The sequence below is a fragment of the Salmo trutta genome, chromosome 1, assembly GCF_901001165.1.
Source record: "Salmo trutta chromosome 1, fSalTru1.1, whole genome shotgun sequence".
In the NCBI taxonomy this organism is placed as follows: Eukaryota; Metazoa; Chordata; class Actinopteri; order Salmoniformes; family Salmonidae; genus Salmo; species Salmo trutta.
The window spans coordinates 57,756,858-57,775,298 of NC_042957.1; the positions used below are offsets into that span (position 1 = coordinate 57,756,858).

Genomic DNA, 18,441 nt, shown 5'->3' on the forward strand with positions numbered 1-18,441 from the left:
ATTCAATCAAGCATCCCTTAAAGCCATCTTTATCTCTCACTGGCTCTATACCTCCCTGTTGGAGCTCACACCCAGGCTCGCTGTGGATACATTTGGCAAAGGGCCTGCAGAGTCTCTTGGCACATATATGTATTTCACTTACAGTACCAGTCAAAAGTTTGGACACACCTACTCATTCAAGGGTTTTGCTTTATTTTTACTATTTTCTACATTGTAGAATAATAGTGAAGACATCAGAACTATGAAATAACACATATGGAATCATGTAGTAACCAGAAAAGTGTTAAACAAATCAAAATATATTTCATATTTAAGATTCTTCAAAGTAGCCACCCTTTGTCTTGATGACAGGTTTGTACACTCTTGGCATTCTCTCAACCAGCATCACCTGGAATGCTTTTCCAACAATCTTGAAGAAGTTCCCACATATACTGTACTGAGCACTTGTTGGCTGCTTTTTCTTCACTCTGCGGTCCAACTCATCCCAAACCATCTCAATTGGGTTGAGGTCTGGTGATTGTGGAGGCCAGGTCGTCTGATGCATCTCTCCATCACTCTCCTTCTTGGTCAAATAGCCCTTACACAGCATGGAGGTGTGTTGGGTCATTGTCCTGTTGAAAAATAAATTATAGTCCCACTAAGCGCAAACCAGATGGGATGGCGTATCACTGAATAATGATGTGGTAGCCATGCTGGTTAATTGTGCCTTAAATTCTAAATAAATCACAGACAGTGTCACCAGCAAAGCACCCCCACACCATCACACGTCCTCCTCCATGCTTCATGGTGGGAACCACACATGTAGAAATCATCCGTTCACCTACTCTGCGTCTCACAAAGACATGGCGGATGGAACCAAAAATCTCCAATTTGGACTCTAGACCAAAGGACAGATTTCCACCGGACTAATGTCCATTGATTGTGTTTCTTGGCCCAAGCAAGTCTCTTCTTCTTATTGGTGTCATTCGGTAGTGGTTTCTTTTCAGCAATTTGACAATCAAGGCCTGATTCACAGTCTTCTCTGAACAGTTGATGTTGAGATGTGTTTGTTACTTGAACTCTGTGATGCATTTTTTTGGGCTGCAATTTCTTTGGCTGGTAACTCTAATGAACTTATCCCCTGCAGCAGAGGTAACTCTGGGTCTTCCATTCCTGTGGCAGTCCTCATGAGAGCTAGTTTCATCATAGCGCTTGATGGTTTTTGCGACTGCATTTGAAGAAACTTTCAAAGTTCTTGACATTTCCCGGATTGACTGACTTTCATGTTTTAAAGTAATGATGGACTGTCGTTTCTCTTTGCTTATTTGAGCTGTTCTTGTCATAATATGGACTTGGTCTTTTACCAAATAGGGCTATCTTCTGTATACCACCCTACCTTATCACAACACAACTGATTGACCTAAACGCATTAAGAAGGAAAGAAATTCCACAAATTGTAACGGCTGTCGTAGAGAGGGGACCAAAGCGCAGCATGGTGAGTGTCCATGATTTTATTTCACTATGAAACACTCTAACAAAATAACAAAACAAAAACAAGCCAACAGTTCTGTCAGGTACAGAAAACTAAACAGAAAACAACTACCCACAAACACAGGTAAAGGCTGCCTAAGTATGATTCCTAATCAGAGACAACGATAGACAGCTGCCTCTGATTAGGAACCATACTCGGCCCAAAACAAAGAAATACAAACATAGAATGCCCAGCCCACACCCTGACCTAACAAAATAGAGAAATAAACCGTCTCTCTCAGGTCAGGGCGTGACACAAATGAACTTTTTAGAAGGCACACCTGTTAATTGAAATGCATTACAGGAGACTACCTCATGAAGCTAGTTGAGAGAATGCCAAGAGTGTGCAAAGCTGTCATCAAGGCAAAGGGTGGCTACTTTGAAGAATAATTGTTTAACACTTTTTTGGTTCCTACATGATTCCATATGTGTTATTTAATAGTTTTGATGTCTTCAGTATTATTCTACAATGTAAAAAAATGGTAAAGCTTTTGACTGGTACAGTATGTTAACATCACACAATGACAAATATGTTACTTCATAGAAGCCTGAAGGTGGTCGTGTTGGTTTGGCTTGGTGTTTCATTGTGTATGCATGATTGGATCACAGCCTCAGTAGATTAAAACCGCAAAGCATGAAATTATAGTCAGAGAGAAGCAGAGGAATTTCTTGCTACAGAGCAGCATGGACAGAGCAGTGAGATAAGAGTGGGTAAAGTGCTGAGTATTGGTACTTGGCAAATCTGCTGACATCACAGTGGCTGCAAATGCTGCTCTTCTGTGTAAGTTGCAAAAACTATTCTCCCGATACCTCTTCTTTCCTGATTGTGTGCTAGTCATTCACCAAGAGCCATCAAACTCAACTCTGGACCTCGAAGCCAGTGCCATTGTGTTTTTTCATTGTTCCCCTCTAATCAGGGACTGATTTATACCTGGGACACCAGGTAGGTGCAATTATTTTTCAGGTAGAATAGAAAACCGGCAGGCTCCAGACCTCGTACGGTAAGAGTTGAATACCCGTGACCTAGAGCAACAACTGCTGATGAGGTGAGTTTAGAGAGGGATAGGATGCCCTCTCCTGGACAAGTAGTCTCAAAGCATAGTGCACAGAGCCAAACATACAACATGGGTGAGGTGATGTGAGATAACACATAACAGCATAACATTGATTACATAACTGCATTGATAATACATAACCGCATTGATCAAATAGCTAGACCATTCACACATTACATTTAGTTTCAATATCCTTGTTTTTCACCACTCGTCCCTATGTGGTAGGTATAGAAAGTTGTGTGCTATACATCATTACATCCTGTGCTAATCTCAAAAGGACTTCCAGCCAGGTAACAATGAGAAGCTACATCCATACTGTAGCAGCAGCAGCAGCAGCAGCAGCAGCAGTGTCTAGACCAGATGGCTGAGTGGTGGTCTGATGGATGAAGTATCGACTGTTCCAGACACCCAGCCTGATGGTCCCGCCCTCCTCTCTCTCTCTCTCTCTCTGAGCACTGGACACAGGGATACAGGACCACAGGTACAGTATAGAGCAACGCAACTTATCTGTCCACAAAAACACTGACTACAAGTATAGCTGTGCAAGGCTGGCTAGTATTCACACGTCAGTTAAAGCAACAAAAAGGTTGTAACAAGGCTCGGTCTATGAAATCCTGTTGACATCAGCCACACACTGCACACTGATATGTGAATGATCAATTAATATATTAATAGTGTTTCATCGTTGTCTCTGTTCACGCCATGTTCACATCAACTGGGTTTAAGGCAGATCAATACATATATTCGTCATCGCTCCATGGGATTGGAGCGATGGTGTAAGCCTAAATGCAGTGGTCCATTCATATTTGATGGAGTGTTACGCAGGCTCTACTAAAATGTGATATGGTCTATGGTTTACAATAAAGAGCTTTGAATAGATACAAACCTGATATTTCACGTTGAGTGTCACGGTCCAATCAAAAGTATCATGTGGTCATTCAGTACTACAAAATGCAACAGCATACTGAAAGCACGATTACCAGAGAAATCTAACCGCTTTCATTTAAACTCTATTAAAGTTAAAGATTTGTTGTTCATTAGATAATATCTATTTTTTATATCAAAGTTGATTATAACTCTTTATTAAAGAGGTACAATTGTAAGTATTTGTAGATGTTTTATATGGCTTATTATATTTTTATTTAAAGACTTAAAATTGTACCTCTTTGATAAAGAGTTTGTTAATACCTTTGTTAATATTACAGTAAATATAGGCATAATTAGTTACCTACTTGTTACCTACATGTTTATTAAAAAGTTAACTGTTTAAAATGTTCTAGAATCTCAAGGGTCCTAAATAAGAAGGGACAGGTTGGAAAGTCCTGAGGTATTGGAATCTTTTCAGCAGATCTTCATATCTAATCCTACTGTGTTCCATTTCTCCAGCACGCAGCACCTCAGGCAGCTTTTCCCTTCTATCAGGCACTGGAGGCTGCTGCTCTTTGTTCTATATGCCATGGCTTGATGTATAGGGTCTTTTAGCCCCCGGTTTGGCTCAAATCCGAGGGCCCATTTGTACAGATGGGCTTTTACGTGGGCCATTTTAGCAAAGCACCCACCCCAAAGTGCCTCATAGCTTCATAATTGTGTGATTATGGTCATTTCCTGTGGTCGAGGTGATAGAATATAATTTAGTCCAACAGAGGCTTTTATCATTTTTTATCTTCTCGCTTGACCTTAATCAACCACGGGATGTTTGAACAAAGCCCAAAGACAATATTTCAGATAAAAGGTGTGCGTGGTCAGATCACACAATTGGTGATGGGGGAGCCTATTGTATTAAAGGACGTATGGCCTAATTGGAAACAAGTGATGAAACATGTAATGACGTTATATAGCTAAGTAATACTAACACGTAGTGGCTCTTGTAGGTTAAGGTAATGTGATCTGTACGAGGCTATGGTGCCACCAAGTGGGGGAACCTTGATATTACAATCTGTAAAGCGGATGCACAAACCATTACATCACATTTACCGTCACAAAACAAGGCTCTGATGCTTTCTGATCCCCATTTTACAAACCAATTAAATCTAAAGATACTGCTAAATGAATACAATATAAATCCAATTTGATGATGTCATCCAAACTTCACCTAATAAGCGTTTCCCCTTCCTGTTCTTCTAAACCCCTTATTCATGATATACACAAGTAACTGCCAAAATAAAGGAAACACCAACATAAAGTGTCTTAATAGGGTGTTGGGCCACCACAAGCCACCAGAACAGCTTCAATGCACCTTGACATAGATTCTGAAACTCTATTGGAGGGATGTGACACATTATTTGGTGTTTTGTTGATGGTGGTGGAAAACACTGTCTCAGGCACCACTCCAGAATCTCCTAAAAGTGTTCAACTGGGTTGAGATCTGGTGACTGAGGCACAGATACACACACACACACACACACACACACACACACACACACACACACACACACACACCCACACACCCACACACACACACACACACACACACACACACACACACACACACACACACACACACACACACACACACACACACACACACACATACACACACGCACACACACACACTATTTCTAGCCATGGTAGCCAAAATAATGGGCAACTGGGCATTTTTATACATGACCATAAGCATAATAGGATGTTTTAATTGCTTAATTAACTGAGGAACCACACCTGTTGGGAAGCAGCTGCTTTCAATATTCGCTGCACCCTTCATTAACTCAAGTGCTTTCTTTATGTTGGCAGTTACTTGTAGATCCCCTTACCATAATAAATGGAAGCATATATGCGGCGTTCACATGCTAGTCAAAACTAGGAAAACTCAGAAATGTTCGACTTGCTAACTGGCTGAATGTAGCACGTGTATAACTATACTGAACAAAAATATGAAGGCAACATGCAATAATTTCAGCGATTTTACTGAGTAACAGATCATATAAAGAAATCAGTCAATTGAAATAAATGAATTAGGCCATAATCTATGGATTTCACATGACTGGGCAGGGACGCTGCCATGGGCATAGGCCCACCCACTCGGGAGCCAGGTCCACCCCCGGGGTAAAACAAATGGGCTTAGGAGTTGTGCCCCACCCCCCTTCCACCTGGCACATCTCCCCCAGCTCTCAGTGTCATTGTCATTGTGATGTCACATCAAGGGATGTTCTTTCCTTTGAGTCTACACACACTGCTACAGTAACTCATCTTCCTCTACACTGTATCACTCAGGCCAAAAATACACTACCTTTTGGTTGAAGTAGACAAGTTTATTAATGATAATAATGATGATGATGAGGATGATGATAATATTAATAATTAGTCATAATTATAATAACGTTAATGTCATAATAAATAGAACTCTTAATCTGAAGCACATAAGAGAAGCATACAGAAAGAGAAAAAAAGAAACAAAGTTTAGAATACAGAGCCAGAGGAGAGGGGACTTTTAGAGACTTTTACCTTTCAATATATCCATTGAATTTTTTAACATTTTTTAACTTTATTTAACTGGAACATTTACAAAAAGGAGAAAGAGATATATTTAAAAAATTCTTATAAATAAATGTGTCATTATAGAACAAAATACAAGATTTTGGGAGTCAGAGGGGAGGGGGTATCGCGAGGGGGGATATTATGTACAGAAGGGTCAGGAATACAAAAGGGGCGGTAGACTCACACAGTAGAACGGGAGGGGGTGGTACAGTAGTAACTCTCTCTCAGAGGGATATCCTGCTCATGTCACAGCTCAAGCCATTGTGCTCAGGGCTCAGGAAGATAAGGACTGGTACTTGCAGTCTACACAGAGATCAGGAGGGTGGCCTACTGCCTGCCTGCCTGACACCACACCTGCTGTTTCTTCACACTCACATTTCACCTGAAACTGACTGGGAGTTAGTTAGCCACATACACTATGTAACTCTCACAATCAAATCTACATCTGTACACTAAACCTGCTCATTGCCTTCCTCAACAGGACCTGTTACTTAATGTGATGATGAATATACATGTTATTTCCATAGGGGTGTCTGTAATATAGCTGAGAGAAAGTAGCTGGGGCCCTGCAGGGCCAGAGTAGCTGGGGCCCTGCAGGGCCAGAGTAGTTGTGTATGACTATCTGGAGCACTAGCTATCTGTTGGCAATCAGCAAGTTGTTAAGCAGTTCTGTAGCATATTTCTAGGCCAAAACGTGTGTCTGTGATTCTCTGTATTTGAGTGTGTGTTCATGTGTGTTTGTTTAAAGATGCATTATGAAGGTTTCATTTAATTTAAGCCAGTAGTTTTTCGGTCCCCGAAAACTGTGCACAGTTGTGTACAACGTCATCCATTTTGTCTTGCAAAATGAATGTGCATGATATGTTACGAATTCCAATTCATACAGCATGTTACGAATTTGTAAGTGCTTAAGATCCTGTCCAATCTCTTTAAGTGCAGGGGGAGGGGAAGATCAGTTCACACAATCACCATCACGCTTTCAGTCATATAACACATGATCACATGTTACAGTATATCAGGGGTTTAGCTTGTAGGAGGGTGCCCCTTATCTACCCCCTCTACTCCCTGACACCACCACAGCCCATATAATAGATATGTATATATATATATATATATATATATACAGAAAAAGAATACATACTTGTTGGACACCCTAGACATTAAAATACATTCAAGAACTGAACCAACATTCTTGTTTAAACACATGTTTACAGTGACTCCTGATATAAAGTAAGGTTGCTTCAACAAATTAAAACGTTTTTTTCTTCTTTAAAAGTTTTCAGTGCTGCAAATCACACAAATAAATATTCTCAGAATACATTGACAAAACAACATTGTAATTGACATGTTTCAGCCCTCATTCCTTTATTACCATTGGATGGGCACTAGTTCTATAATGTTTATCAAGCGACATAGTCCATATGCCTTAGGCTTGTGTTTTGGTTATGCACCTGCTGATGTATTACAATTAGATTATTCGATTATAATTCAATTGTTACATGGACATTGATGAGTATTTCTCTTCTCTGGAAACGTGCATCGTTAGTTAAATGCACCCTGGCTTGTTGGTCTGTCTGTTTGAGATACTTTGTCCACTGGTGCAGATAGAGACACAAAGGCTTGGGCTTTGACCCTGGCAGGTGAGGAAAGTCAGGGACTAACGCATCAAACTCTCTCTCTCTCTTTCTCTCGTGGTGAATCAGAGACCTCTGCTGGGGCTTGGAGAGGAAAGGGAACTGGGGGAGGAACATATCTCATTTCTCGACTAGCCTACCCACAGACAAGTAGACCAGTGACAGTACTGCCCATGGAGAGTGGACCAGTGGTGCTGCCAGGAGGAAGTGGAGTCATGACGACAGTATCCACAGGGAAGTAGAGAACAGCAGTGACTACCCATAGGAAGCTGGCCAGTGACACTGCAACAGGAAGTGGAACAGTGGAACAGTGGCACCAGCGCAAGGAAGGAAGCGGACCAGTGAGACCACGAAAAGACCGCACACAGGAAGTGTAACCATAGAGACATCCAGCTGGAAGTTAACCATTGACTCCGACCCACAGAAAGTGGACCTGTAATACAATGCTTCTGCCCGGATGCTGAACCCTCCAAACCTGCCACTGTAACATTACTGTGTGTATATATATATATATATACATATATATATATCACCTCCTCTTGTCTGTCAGTGACAGGAGTGGTGTGCCAGAGAGAGAAGAGCAGGACTCTCCCTCTCCACCACAGAATCAGCATCGAGGGCCAACTGTTCGTCTTCCTTACCAAAAACATAAAAACATATTTGTACATATATACTGTTTTATACACACTTTTTACTTGTAAATCACAAGCTGTAAATCACAAAAGTATAGAAAAATAAAATGTGTTATAATAACAGGATGCTTTCTCTCTTTTTTTCTCTCGTTGTCTTTCTCTTCTACTCGGCAAAGGTGGTCCCTGGTGGAAACTGTCTCACTCCGTCTGTAGCGCTTGTGGCTGGTTTTGACACCGCCGCGGCACCACTCCACACGCACGCCTCCCGTCTTTCCTCACCCGCCTCAGTAGAGGGACTCCTTCTCTTGTTGTTTTCTTAAAGCTAGTTCTCCTCTTCTCGTTGTTTTCATCTGTGATGTCCATCAATACTGAGCACAGCGTTGCCTTTGTTATTTACTGGAGGTGAATAGGAAGAAGAGCAGGGAGACATGGGTAAGTATGCAGAACGTCGCATCTCTGATTGACACATATAGACAGACAACCTACTTGTGCATTTCACTACTTTTAATCATAAAGTTTGTCGTGTTAAGTTTGCTGTGTTTCCTATTCCAAAAAACCTATTCAATATGATGATTCCATACCAGAAACCAGAAAGTCATTTTTTAATATATAAACATTGAGAAAATGTATAGAATAAAAAAGTACACTACTCTCACAAAAGTTCCCCTCCATCTTTGTTAAAGCACTGCACCCCAGGGAGGGGGAAAGGTACACAATGTCAGGTTAAGACGGGCTGACGGATTGATGTCAAACCACCCGATTGAGAAGCATGCTTAAAAAATCTTTTGAGGGAAAAAAAGAGAGCATTCTTTTTTCATGCCAGTCTTAAAGTCATACAGCACAAAAGTGCGCTTTAAAGAGTGTAGGCCAAAGCAAATGCTACTTTTCTCCACAGAACAGAGGGCCATTATCACTCTACTGGAGTTCAGCAGTTTACAGTGAAAAGAGTTACACTGAGGCCTATCGCAGTAGTGGAGAGTGGGAGAGAGGGGGAGAGGGAGGAGAGAGAGGAAGAGAGGGAGGAGAGAGAGGGAGAGAGGGAGGAGAGAGAGAGGAGAGAGAGGGAGGAGAGAGAGAAAGGGAGAGAGTGAGAAGAGAGGGAGGAGAGAGAGATAGAAAGACGGAGAAGAGAGGGAGAGAGGGAGGAGAGAGAGGGAGAGAGGGAGGAGAGAGAGGGAAGAGAGAGAGGAGTCCTGGGACTCTTGTCATGACAGTCTCTCCCTAATTCAGCAGCGCGCCGAGCTGTAGAGGAAAACGAGGCGAGGCTTTCATTTTGACATGGCTTTGTAGTGCTTTTTCACACCTCCTCTGGAGAAGTAACAATTGAACGCGTGGCATGCTAATCTCAGCCCAGAATGACTCTTTGTCTCTTCCTCCATCTCCCTGTCTCTCCCTCCATCTCCCTCTGTCTCTCCCTCCGTCTCTCCCTGTCTCTCCCTCTGTCTCTCCCTCCATCTCCCTCTGTCTCTCCCTCCATACTCCCTCTGTCTCTCCCTCCATACTCCCTCTGTCTCTCCATCCATCTCCCTCCATCTACCTCTGTCTCTCCCTCCATCTCCCTCTGTCTCTCCCTCCATACTCCCTCTGTCTCTCCCTCCATACTCCCTCTGTCTCTCCCTCTATCTCCCTCCATCTCCCTCTGTCTCTCCCTCCATCTCCCTCTGTTTCTCCCTCCATCTCCCTCCATCTCCCTCTGTCTCTCCCTCCATCTCCCTCCATCTCCCTCTGTCTCTCCCTCCATCTCCCTCTGTCTCTCCCTCCATCTCCCTCTGTCTCTCCCTCTATCTCCCTCCATCTCCCTCTGTCTCTCCCTCCATCTCCCTCTGTCTCTCCCTCCATCTCCCTCTGTTTCTCCCTCCATCTCCCTCCATCTCCCTCTGTCTCTCCCTCCATCTCCCTCTGTCTCTCCCTCCATCTCCCTCTGTTTCTCCCTCCATCTTCCTCCATCTCCCTCTGTCTCTCCCTCCATCTCCCTCCATCTCCCTCTGTCTCTCCCTCCATCTCCCTCTGTCTCTCCCTCCATCTCCCTCCGTCTCTCCCTCCATCTCCCTCTGTCTCTCCCTCCATACTCCCTCTGTCTCTCCCTCCATCTCCCTCTGTCTCTCCCTCTATCTCCCTCCATCTCCCTCTGTCTCTCCCTCCATCTCCCTCTGTCTCTCCCTCCATCTACCTCTGTCTCTCCCTCCATCTCCCTCCATCTCCCTCTGTCTCTCCCTCCATCTCCCTCTGTCTCTCCCTCCATCTCCCTCTGTCTCTCCCTCCATCTCCCTCCGTCTCTCCCTCCATCTCCCTCTGTCTCTCCCTCCATCTACCTCTGTCTCTCCCTCCATCTCCCTCTGTCTCTCCCTCCATCTCCCTCTGTCTCTCCCTCTATCTCCCTCCATCTCCCTCTGTCTCTCCCTCCATACTCCCTCTGTCTCTCCCTCCATCTCCCTCTGTCTCTCCCTCCATCTCTCTCCATCTCCCTCTGTCTCTCCATCCATGGAGCAGCCTGCCTCATCTTCAGTCCTACGGAGGTCTCACTGGGGACTCTCTATACTAAAATATCCCCCATCACTGTATCACTATATAGCAGAGCAGAGTGGGAACACAATAGCACCTGCACTACATATAGTGCTCCTCACTGACAGGCAGACCAGCATTGGAGGAGCTGCAGTGACAAATATATTAATCACTCATGGACAAGTCAACTCAGGGGAGGGTTGGGCCGGTGCTGTAGCAAGTGGCCACTGTCACTGAGGAAGTTCAATGCATTGCACTGTACCTAAATTGAACATCTACTTATCTATACAATGCTGGTTTAAATCTGTAGAAATATTGGGTTTCATTAAGCGTGAACAGGAATTGTAGAAGATTTCATTTTACTGTGCCTGATCAGGATTACAATCAACAAGCTGGCAACAGATTAAACATAGAGCTCTAATGACAAACAAAATGCTCTCAGGACCGCTTTATTCTGACACTCAAAACAATCAGAGGTTGCTTAGATATGTCACATATACTAACAACTAAGTCAATGATGAAAGAAGACAAAGGAAATGTAATATACTGTACCAATAAATCAAAAGCCAATTACTTACACCTTTCAGACAATATATACTTTTTTAGAAATGACATACTGTACAATTCATAGAACAAGTTCAGCTGAATTGAAAATACACAGATAAAACCACTATATATATGAATACATAGAAACCAGATAATCAGAGAATTGGTAATATATGTATATATACATGTATATATTTTACAGTAAGTGTAACTTTTTTGCTTATTTCCCTTTTTTTCTACAAATCTTTTGGATGGACAAAGAAATTAAACGGTCAGCTTATCAAGGCTTACTGACTATAATAGTAAATACATCATCATGAATTAACAAACTGTGCATTCAATTTACACAAATAAACATGTTTAAATGTGAGCAAACTGTATATGACTGGACATGTGGTTTAACACCTTCACTGAGTGTTTTTAATAATATAGCTAGCTATGAAAAACACATGTATATGGGATAGAGGATATTATAAAACTGGAAAACCTTTCAGCCTCTACACTATAGATACACATTTTTTAATATTTAGCAAAATATAATAAGACACAATATATATTAGCTATTTACATGTTATATGAAGCCTTGATAATTTGCCATTTGAACAGTGTAACAATGAAGACATTGATTATAAAGGGAGGAAGAGTTGTACGGACACATTACAACTTTAACTGACAACACTCAAACCCATCCAAGTAAAAACATGACATCACTGCAATGTCCTCATGAATGAAACTGACCACGAGTAACCCTGAAATTAGAGGATGTAAATGAAAAGACGTGTTCTAGGCCGACTTTCTTTTTTAACTGTGAAATGTAGCTGCTGGTAGACTGAGATCTGCACATTGCTATAGTGAAGATGTAGTGTAGGAATGGCCTGTAAGTGAAGCTAGCGATACAGTGATTGATAGTGGCTAATTAGCCTGCTCTAATTTGTGGTGGTGAGGCATGGCGGCTAACACCCCTCCTGGGCATTGATGTTCCTCTCATAGGAGCTAGCATCTTATCAGGCTGGTTCACGTGCAGACAGGAAATGAGTGGCTGCTTAAAGTGGAAGATTCTGTTTTACTGTATCAAGGTTAGGTTATCAATGAGTTAGGAGTTATAAAATGATTTATTGAGGCAAAGAGTTGTCATGGAGAGAGATTTCAGGATGTCTAGACTAGAGGAAAGAAGTTGGCAAACCTCAAAAACACACAGCCAGTGAAAAACATGAATTACTATTCGTCACACTATGGCCTCCAGTGTATTTGCTAAACGATAGCTTCAGAAGAGCAGCATTCATTAAGATGTCTGCTCTCAGTCTCTGACACTGTGGCTTTTCTACTCAACTCATTTATGACTTATCTGCACCCAAACTGAACAGGGGGATTCAAATAGCCGATTTCCTTTCAAGCGGATCAACTGGTACTATAGTAATTACTAAGTTTCTCTCTCCAATTAAGTTCAGTGTAGAAGTAGCCGTCTGCAAAATAGGATTCTGAAACAACAGCTGTAATGACGGGCATCATTAGGAATTGGTAGGCAGTGAGAGGGAGAATTCAAAGCTACGAGGTTCTCTTTGACCAAGGCAGAGGGGAGTATTTTACTTGCCGTTCAGTGTATGCGTGTGGAGCTGTCTCTTTTATAATATATATATTTTGTGTGGAGCTGTCTCAAGCCTATGTGTTCAAACAGCAGACTTCTACTGTTGTAAATTCAGCTTAAAAAGTAGACGCTAATTGAGTTGAAGAAACAGTGGAACTTGGCTTCAGTGAGCCGTTGTTCTTGGGGGATTCTCTGTGTTAGTTCCACTGGCGCTCAGAGCAGCCCTCCGTTTTATACTGGCGCAATGAAAGTGGATGAGGAGGAAAGTCATTTAAAATGGGGTGTGTCAACCCTACTATTCACACACACACACACACACACACACACACACACACACACACACACACACACACACACACACACACACACACACACACACACACACACACACACACACACACACACACAGAGTAATTTAATCAGAAACAGCTACAAATACATTCATAACTATGTCTGAAGCTTTTTTGAATCCTATAAAAGCCCCCATGGTAGAACCCTAAATACTGGGATATAAAAGGAAGAACAATGTTTTATGCTTTTCTTTGATCAAGTGATGATATATTATTTTGGTATACAACATTAATCTATATCATGTTCAACATGTTGACTAAACATAACTGCTTGTATAAGATGTCTTTATAAACATGTCACATCTTCAAAATGATCAAAATACACAAATAAAGTCTAACAAACAGAAAACACTTCAGAGGATACATTCGTAAATTATATCATTATACGAATAGTTGAGTAATTATAGATTTCCATAGTTATATTCGGATCTTTATATCCTGTCTCTTGGCCTGATCTACTTACAAAATAGTTGATTTGAAATGTTCCCATTTTCTCAAGAGTTCATATGGGTTAACTACTGAGTTGAAGACGGGTATTCGAGTACATTAATATGGTATGACAACACGCACGTGTTATAATACATAAATGGAAGAAGTTTGGAACCACCAAGACTCTTCCTAGAGCTGTATGGAACAAGGTATTTTCTCCTGAAAGTGGAATATGATGCAATCATGTTCACAGTCCATTTCTCTCCTCATAATCGAAGTCTATAATCTCTCTGTACCTGCTCTAGTAATTCAGCTCTTCCAGAGAGATTTGGGCAAAATAAACCAATAAGACAATGGCCTATCATTGTAAAGTGGGGGAACCCACTGGTAGTGTTTGGTGGGTATGCTTGACTTGGACTGAAATAGGTGCCGGTACTCATTTTGGGTGCTGGTACTGTTTATATTTAGGTGCAGGAGCTCAAGCAGTAGAAAATCTGAGGTCCCGGTGCTCAGCTCTGGTAAGCTCCTGCCCAAGTCAAGCACTGATTATGTCAAGAAAATAAACAGACAAGCATTCTACTGATACAATTAGTTGTCAGATCAAATCACTTGTAGTGGTTTATCCTGAGGTACAGAATGTTTTGTGCAATACTGAAAAGTGAATAGTTATCAGGAATTGCACTACAGTACTTCATAGATGAGTCGACAGTGTAGCCTACTAAAAATAATAATTAGCCACCTATAAACGTCACATATAGTGCCTGCGGGAAGTATTCAGACAACTTGACTTTTTGAAAATGTTATGTTACAGACTTATTCTATAAATTATTAAATAAAAAAAAATTCTTCAGCAATCTACACCCAATACCCCATAATGACAAAGTGAAGAGGTTTTTAGAAATGTTTGCAAATTTATTAAAAATAAAAAACTGAAATAAATAAGTATTCAGACCCTTTGCTATGAGACTCGAAATTGAGCTCAGGTGCATCCTGTTTCCATTGAACATCCATGAGATGTTTATACAACTTGATTGGAGTCCACCTATGGTAAATTCAATTGATTGGACATGATTTGGAAAGGCACACCTGTCATTATAAGGTCCCACAGCATGTCAGAGCAAAAACCAAGCCATGAGGTCGAAGGAATTGTCTGTAGAGCCAGGATTGTGTCGAGGCACAGATCTGGGGAAGGGTACCAAAACATTTCTGCAGCATTGAAGGTACCCAAGAACACAGTGGTCTCCACCATTCTTAAATGGAAGAAGTTTGGAACCACCAAGACCCTTCCTAGAGCTGGCCGCCCAGCCAAAATGAGCAATTGGGGGAGAAGGGCCTTGGTCAGGGAGGTGACCAAGAACCCGATGGTCACTCTGACAGAGCTCTAGAGTTCCTCTGTGGAGATGGGAGAATCTCCCAGAACGACAACCATCTCTGCAGCACTCCACCAATCAGGCCTTTATGGTAGTGACCAGAAGGAAGCCTGGCACCATCCGTACGGTGAAGCATGGTGGTGGCAGCATCAGGCTGTGGGGATGTTTTTAAGCGGCAGGGACTGGGAGACTAGTCAGGATCGAGGCAAATATAAACGGAGCAAAGTACAGAGAGATCCTTGATGAAAACCTGCTCCAGAGCGCTCAGGACCTCAGACTGGGGTGAAGGTTCACCTTCCAACAGGACAACAACCCTAAGCACACAGCCAAGACAACCCAGAAGTGGCTTCGGGACAAGTCTCTGAATCTCCTTAAGTGGCCCAGCCAGAGACCGGACTTGAACCCGATCAAACATCTCTGGAGAGATCTGAAAATAGCTGTGCAGCAACGCTCCATATCTAACCTGACAGAGCTTGAGAGGATCTGCAGAGAGGAATGGGAGAAACTCCCTAAATACAGGTGTGCCAAGCTTACAGCGTCATAACCAAGAAGACTCGAGGCTGTAATTGCTACCAAAGGTGCTTCAACAAAGTACTTTGTAAAGGGTCTGAATACTTATGTAAATGTGATATTTCTGTTTTATTTTATATACATTTTTAAAAAAAACTAAAAAATTGTTTTTGCTTTGTCATTATGGGGTACTGTGCGTAGACTGATGGGGGAGACAATGTCATCAATTTTAGAATAAGGCTGTAACGTAACAAAATGTGGAAAAAGTGAAGGGGTCTGAATATTTTCTGAATGCACTGTACACCTCAGTTAATAATATGTGAACATGCAAATTAGTGTAGAAAAATCTGCCTGAAATAAACAAAGACATTGAATCCTTAACAATCCTAAGTAATTTCGCATAGAGTGCCATTACATTAGCGAGAGCTAGCCCAGTCTCAACCCCAGGTGAACTCTGACCCCTCACTGTGGTGCAATGTCCCTCACTCTGCATGCTGTCACACCACATCACTGTTAGGACTCCAATTCAAGTGCATTAGGACACTCCAACATTACAGAGCAATCATACAGTTGACAGTGGCGTCTTGTGAAATAAGAATTAGCAGGGCATGTGCATCGTCTTTGTTATTATTATAATTATGTATTTCTAATGCTAATTGGAATACAATATTTTGTTTCCTGCTTTAATTTAATTGAATTCCAATTCAAGAATAGGCTAAATAACAGTGTATCTAATGCCCCACTAGATTGTCATCCATCTGACGGTCACCGCAGAAACACACCCCTCTGATCATGCATCATGCGTACTACAGTAGGCTCACATTGGTTATGGTGACACAGCACCCATCTACAGCAGTCACATGTGCAGAACATAACTTCTCCGAAATCAATCCAAAGCACAAAATGAATACAAAACAAATCATAGGAGCAGACCAATGATGACATCAAAAAGGTTGTAGAAATCGTCTGTAGCGGGAGGGCGGGTGTCAGGGGGAGGGGTCAGCATTGGGACCTGGAAGCTTTTAGTTTGATTTAGCGCTCCACGAAGGATGAGGTGTTTGCTTGTTTGTTAATTTGTTTGATTTTTGTTTGTTGGGGGGTAATGTCTCTGTCTTTCTCTCTTTTTCTTTCTGTTAGTAGGGAGTGAAGCGACTGTACCCTCCTCTGTATAGGCTAGCCTGCAACATCAAAGATGAAAAAGGACCAATCAGTATTAAGGTGGTGACAGCTTGGTTGTTGAGTTCTGTTTTTTCCACAAATTTCCTTCCTTTATTGGTTTTGTTAAAACGTCTGTGTTTGAAGGACATGGGAGTAAATAGCATTTAATTGAGCTGGTTTAATGAAAGTAATAATAGTTCTTGTTCATTAGAGTATGCATAAGTTGGGTATGTGTGTGTTCTGAGGAGGGGCGGTCCAGGTGTTGGAGCTGGAGCTGGAGGATAAAGAACCTGGTAGTGATAAAGTATGAAATTAGTCTGAAATAATTTCACTATTTGTACCAGAGAGAAAACCCTTTCCTAGATATCAATATTCTTCTTTTGGCTTGCTGCATGGAGAAGTGGGCCCCGCCCTCAAATGCAGTTTCCATGCATTAATTACATTAAGCAACAAATTGGAAAATACTGTGCTTGTTTCATGCTTTTGACTGTAGGAAAACATTCCTCACGGAATGGCTTTCCAGGCTACAACAATGTCATAGATCCAACCAAAGCGAATTAAGTTCAAAGGAGTTTAATTGTAATTCTCTTTCAAGTCCAACCGTGGTGCCCACACCTTTCTGGATGTGTATTGCACCACAGGACATTGCTCCCTAGGTTTACTGCCATGCTCTGGTTAACCAGGGCAAACACACACACACACACACACACACACACACACACACACACACACACACACACACACACACACACACACACACACACACACACACACACACACACACACACACACACACACACACACACACACACACACAATATCCCATGTACTCTGAGCAAGCCCCAAACCTTCAAAGGGTAATTTAAAGGAACCCTCTTGCTTGTATAAAATTTTCATCAGTATAAAAAAGCATTTGCAATTTTTTTGCACGCTGGAAATCAGCAAAGAGAATTTTAAGGAACCTCGGAGGAACTAATTATTGAAAGGTTTCTAAATGCAAAAATGTCTGCTCTCTCCTTTGGAACCATTAATCAAAGAGGTCTAAATAATTAGTCATCTATTTCATGGTGTGTCTCTGCACTGTAAGATCTGAACTCCTATTGTGTCAAGATGGTTTATTCACTACCAGGGTCTCACACCTCATCAACTTCCACCCCACCACAGTGATCCCCTCAACTTCCACCCCACCACAGTGATCCCCTCAACTTCCACCCCACCACAGTGATCCCCTCAACTTGCCCCACACACACAACCCAAGCTCAGACATGAAGGGCCAAATTCAGCCTGGCTAAGAAAGGGTGACTAAGAGCGGCAGAGAAGGGAAGGAAATTTGGAGGAAAAGAAGCACAGTTTTTAATTAAGTAAATGAAGAGGAAAAAAATAAATGTCTTAATTAATGAAAGCTTTTAGCTAGCAGCTGCACCGGGGAACTGTACGCTGTTTTTTATGTTGTTGAAAAATCGCATGCATGCCGGAATGGTACATTTAAGTCATTTGTCTGGCAGAGAGCTCGTCCCATCAACCTTGTGGACTGGAGGGGTGAGTGAGAGAACTCCCTCCCTCCCTCTCTTTCTCTTCCATGTCCCACGGCACACTGCTGCATGCGTTTGATGGTCGTTCATCTTTCAAATTAGTCTATGAGCCCAGTCCCATGCCCTCATTGTAAAACAAAACATTGAGAAACTAT

At 42.1% G+C, this 18,441-nt stretch overlaps 1 protein-coding gene across 5 annotated transcripts in view; it reads right to left on the bottom strand.

Moving 5' to 3' along the window:
* Positions 1-6,042: 6,042 nt before the first annotated feature.
* LOC115202501 (RNA binding protein fox-1 homolog 3-like) overlaps positions 6,043-18,441 on the bottom strand; it is a 130,527-nt gene continuing 118,128 nt past the window's right edge. For 4 of the 5 annotated variants that reach the window (XM_029766663.1, XM_029766656.1, XM_029766653.1 and 1 more), the window contains one exon: positions 16,236-16,774. In XM_029766663.1, the coding sequence (XP_029622523.1) occupies positions 16,730-16,774 (45 nt within the window). In that variant the 3' untranslated portion in view covers positions 16,236-16,729. Of the gene's footprint in view, positions 8,701-16,235; positions 16,775-18,441 lie in introns of those variants that run through there. The other variant, XM_029766652.1, reaches the window with a different exon arrangement.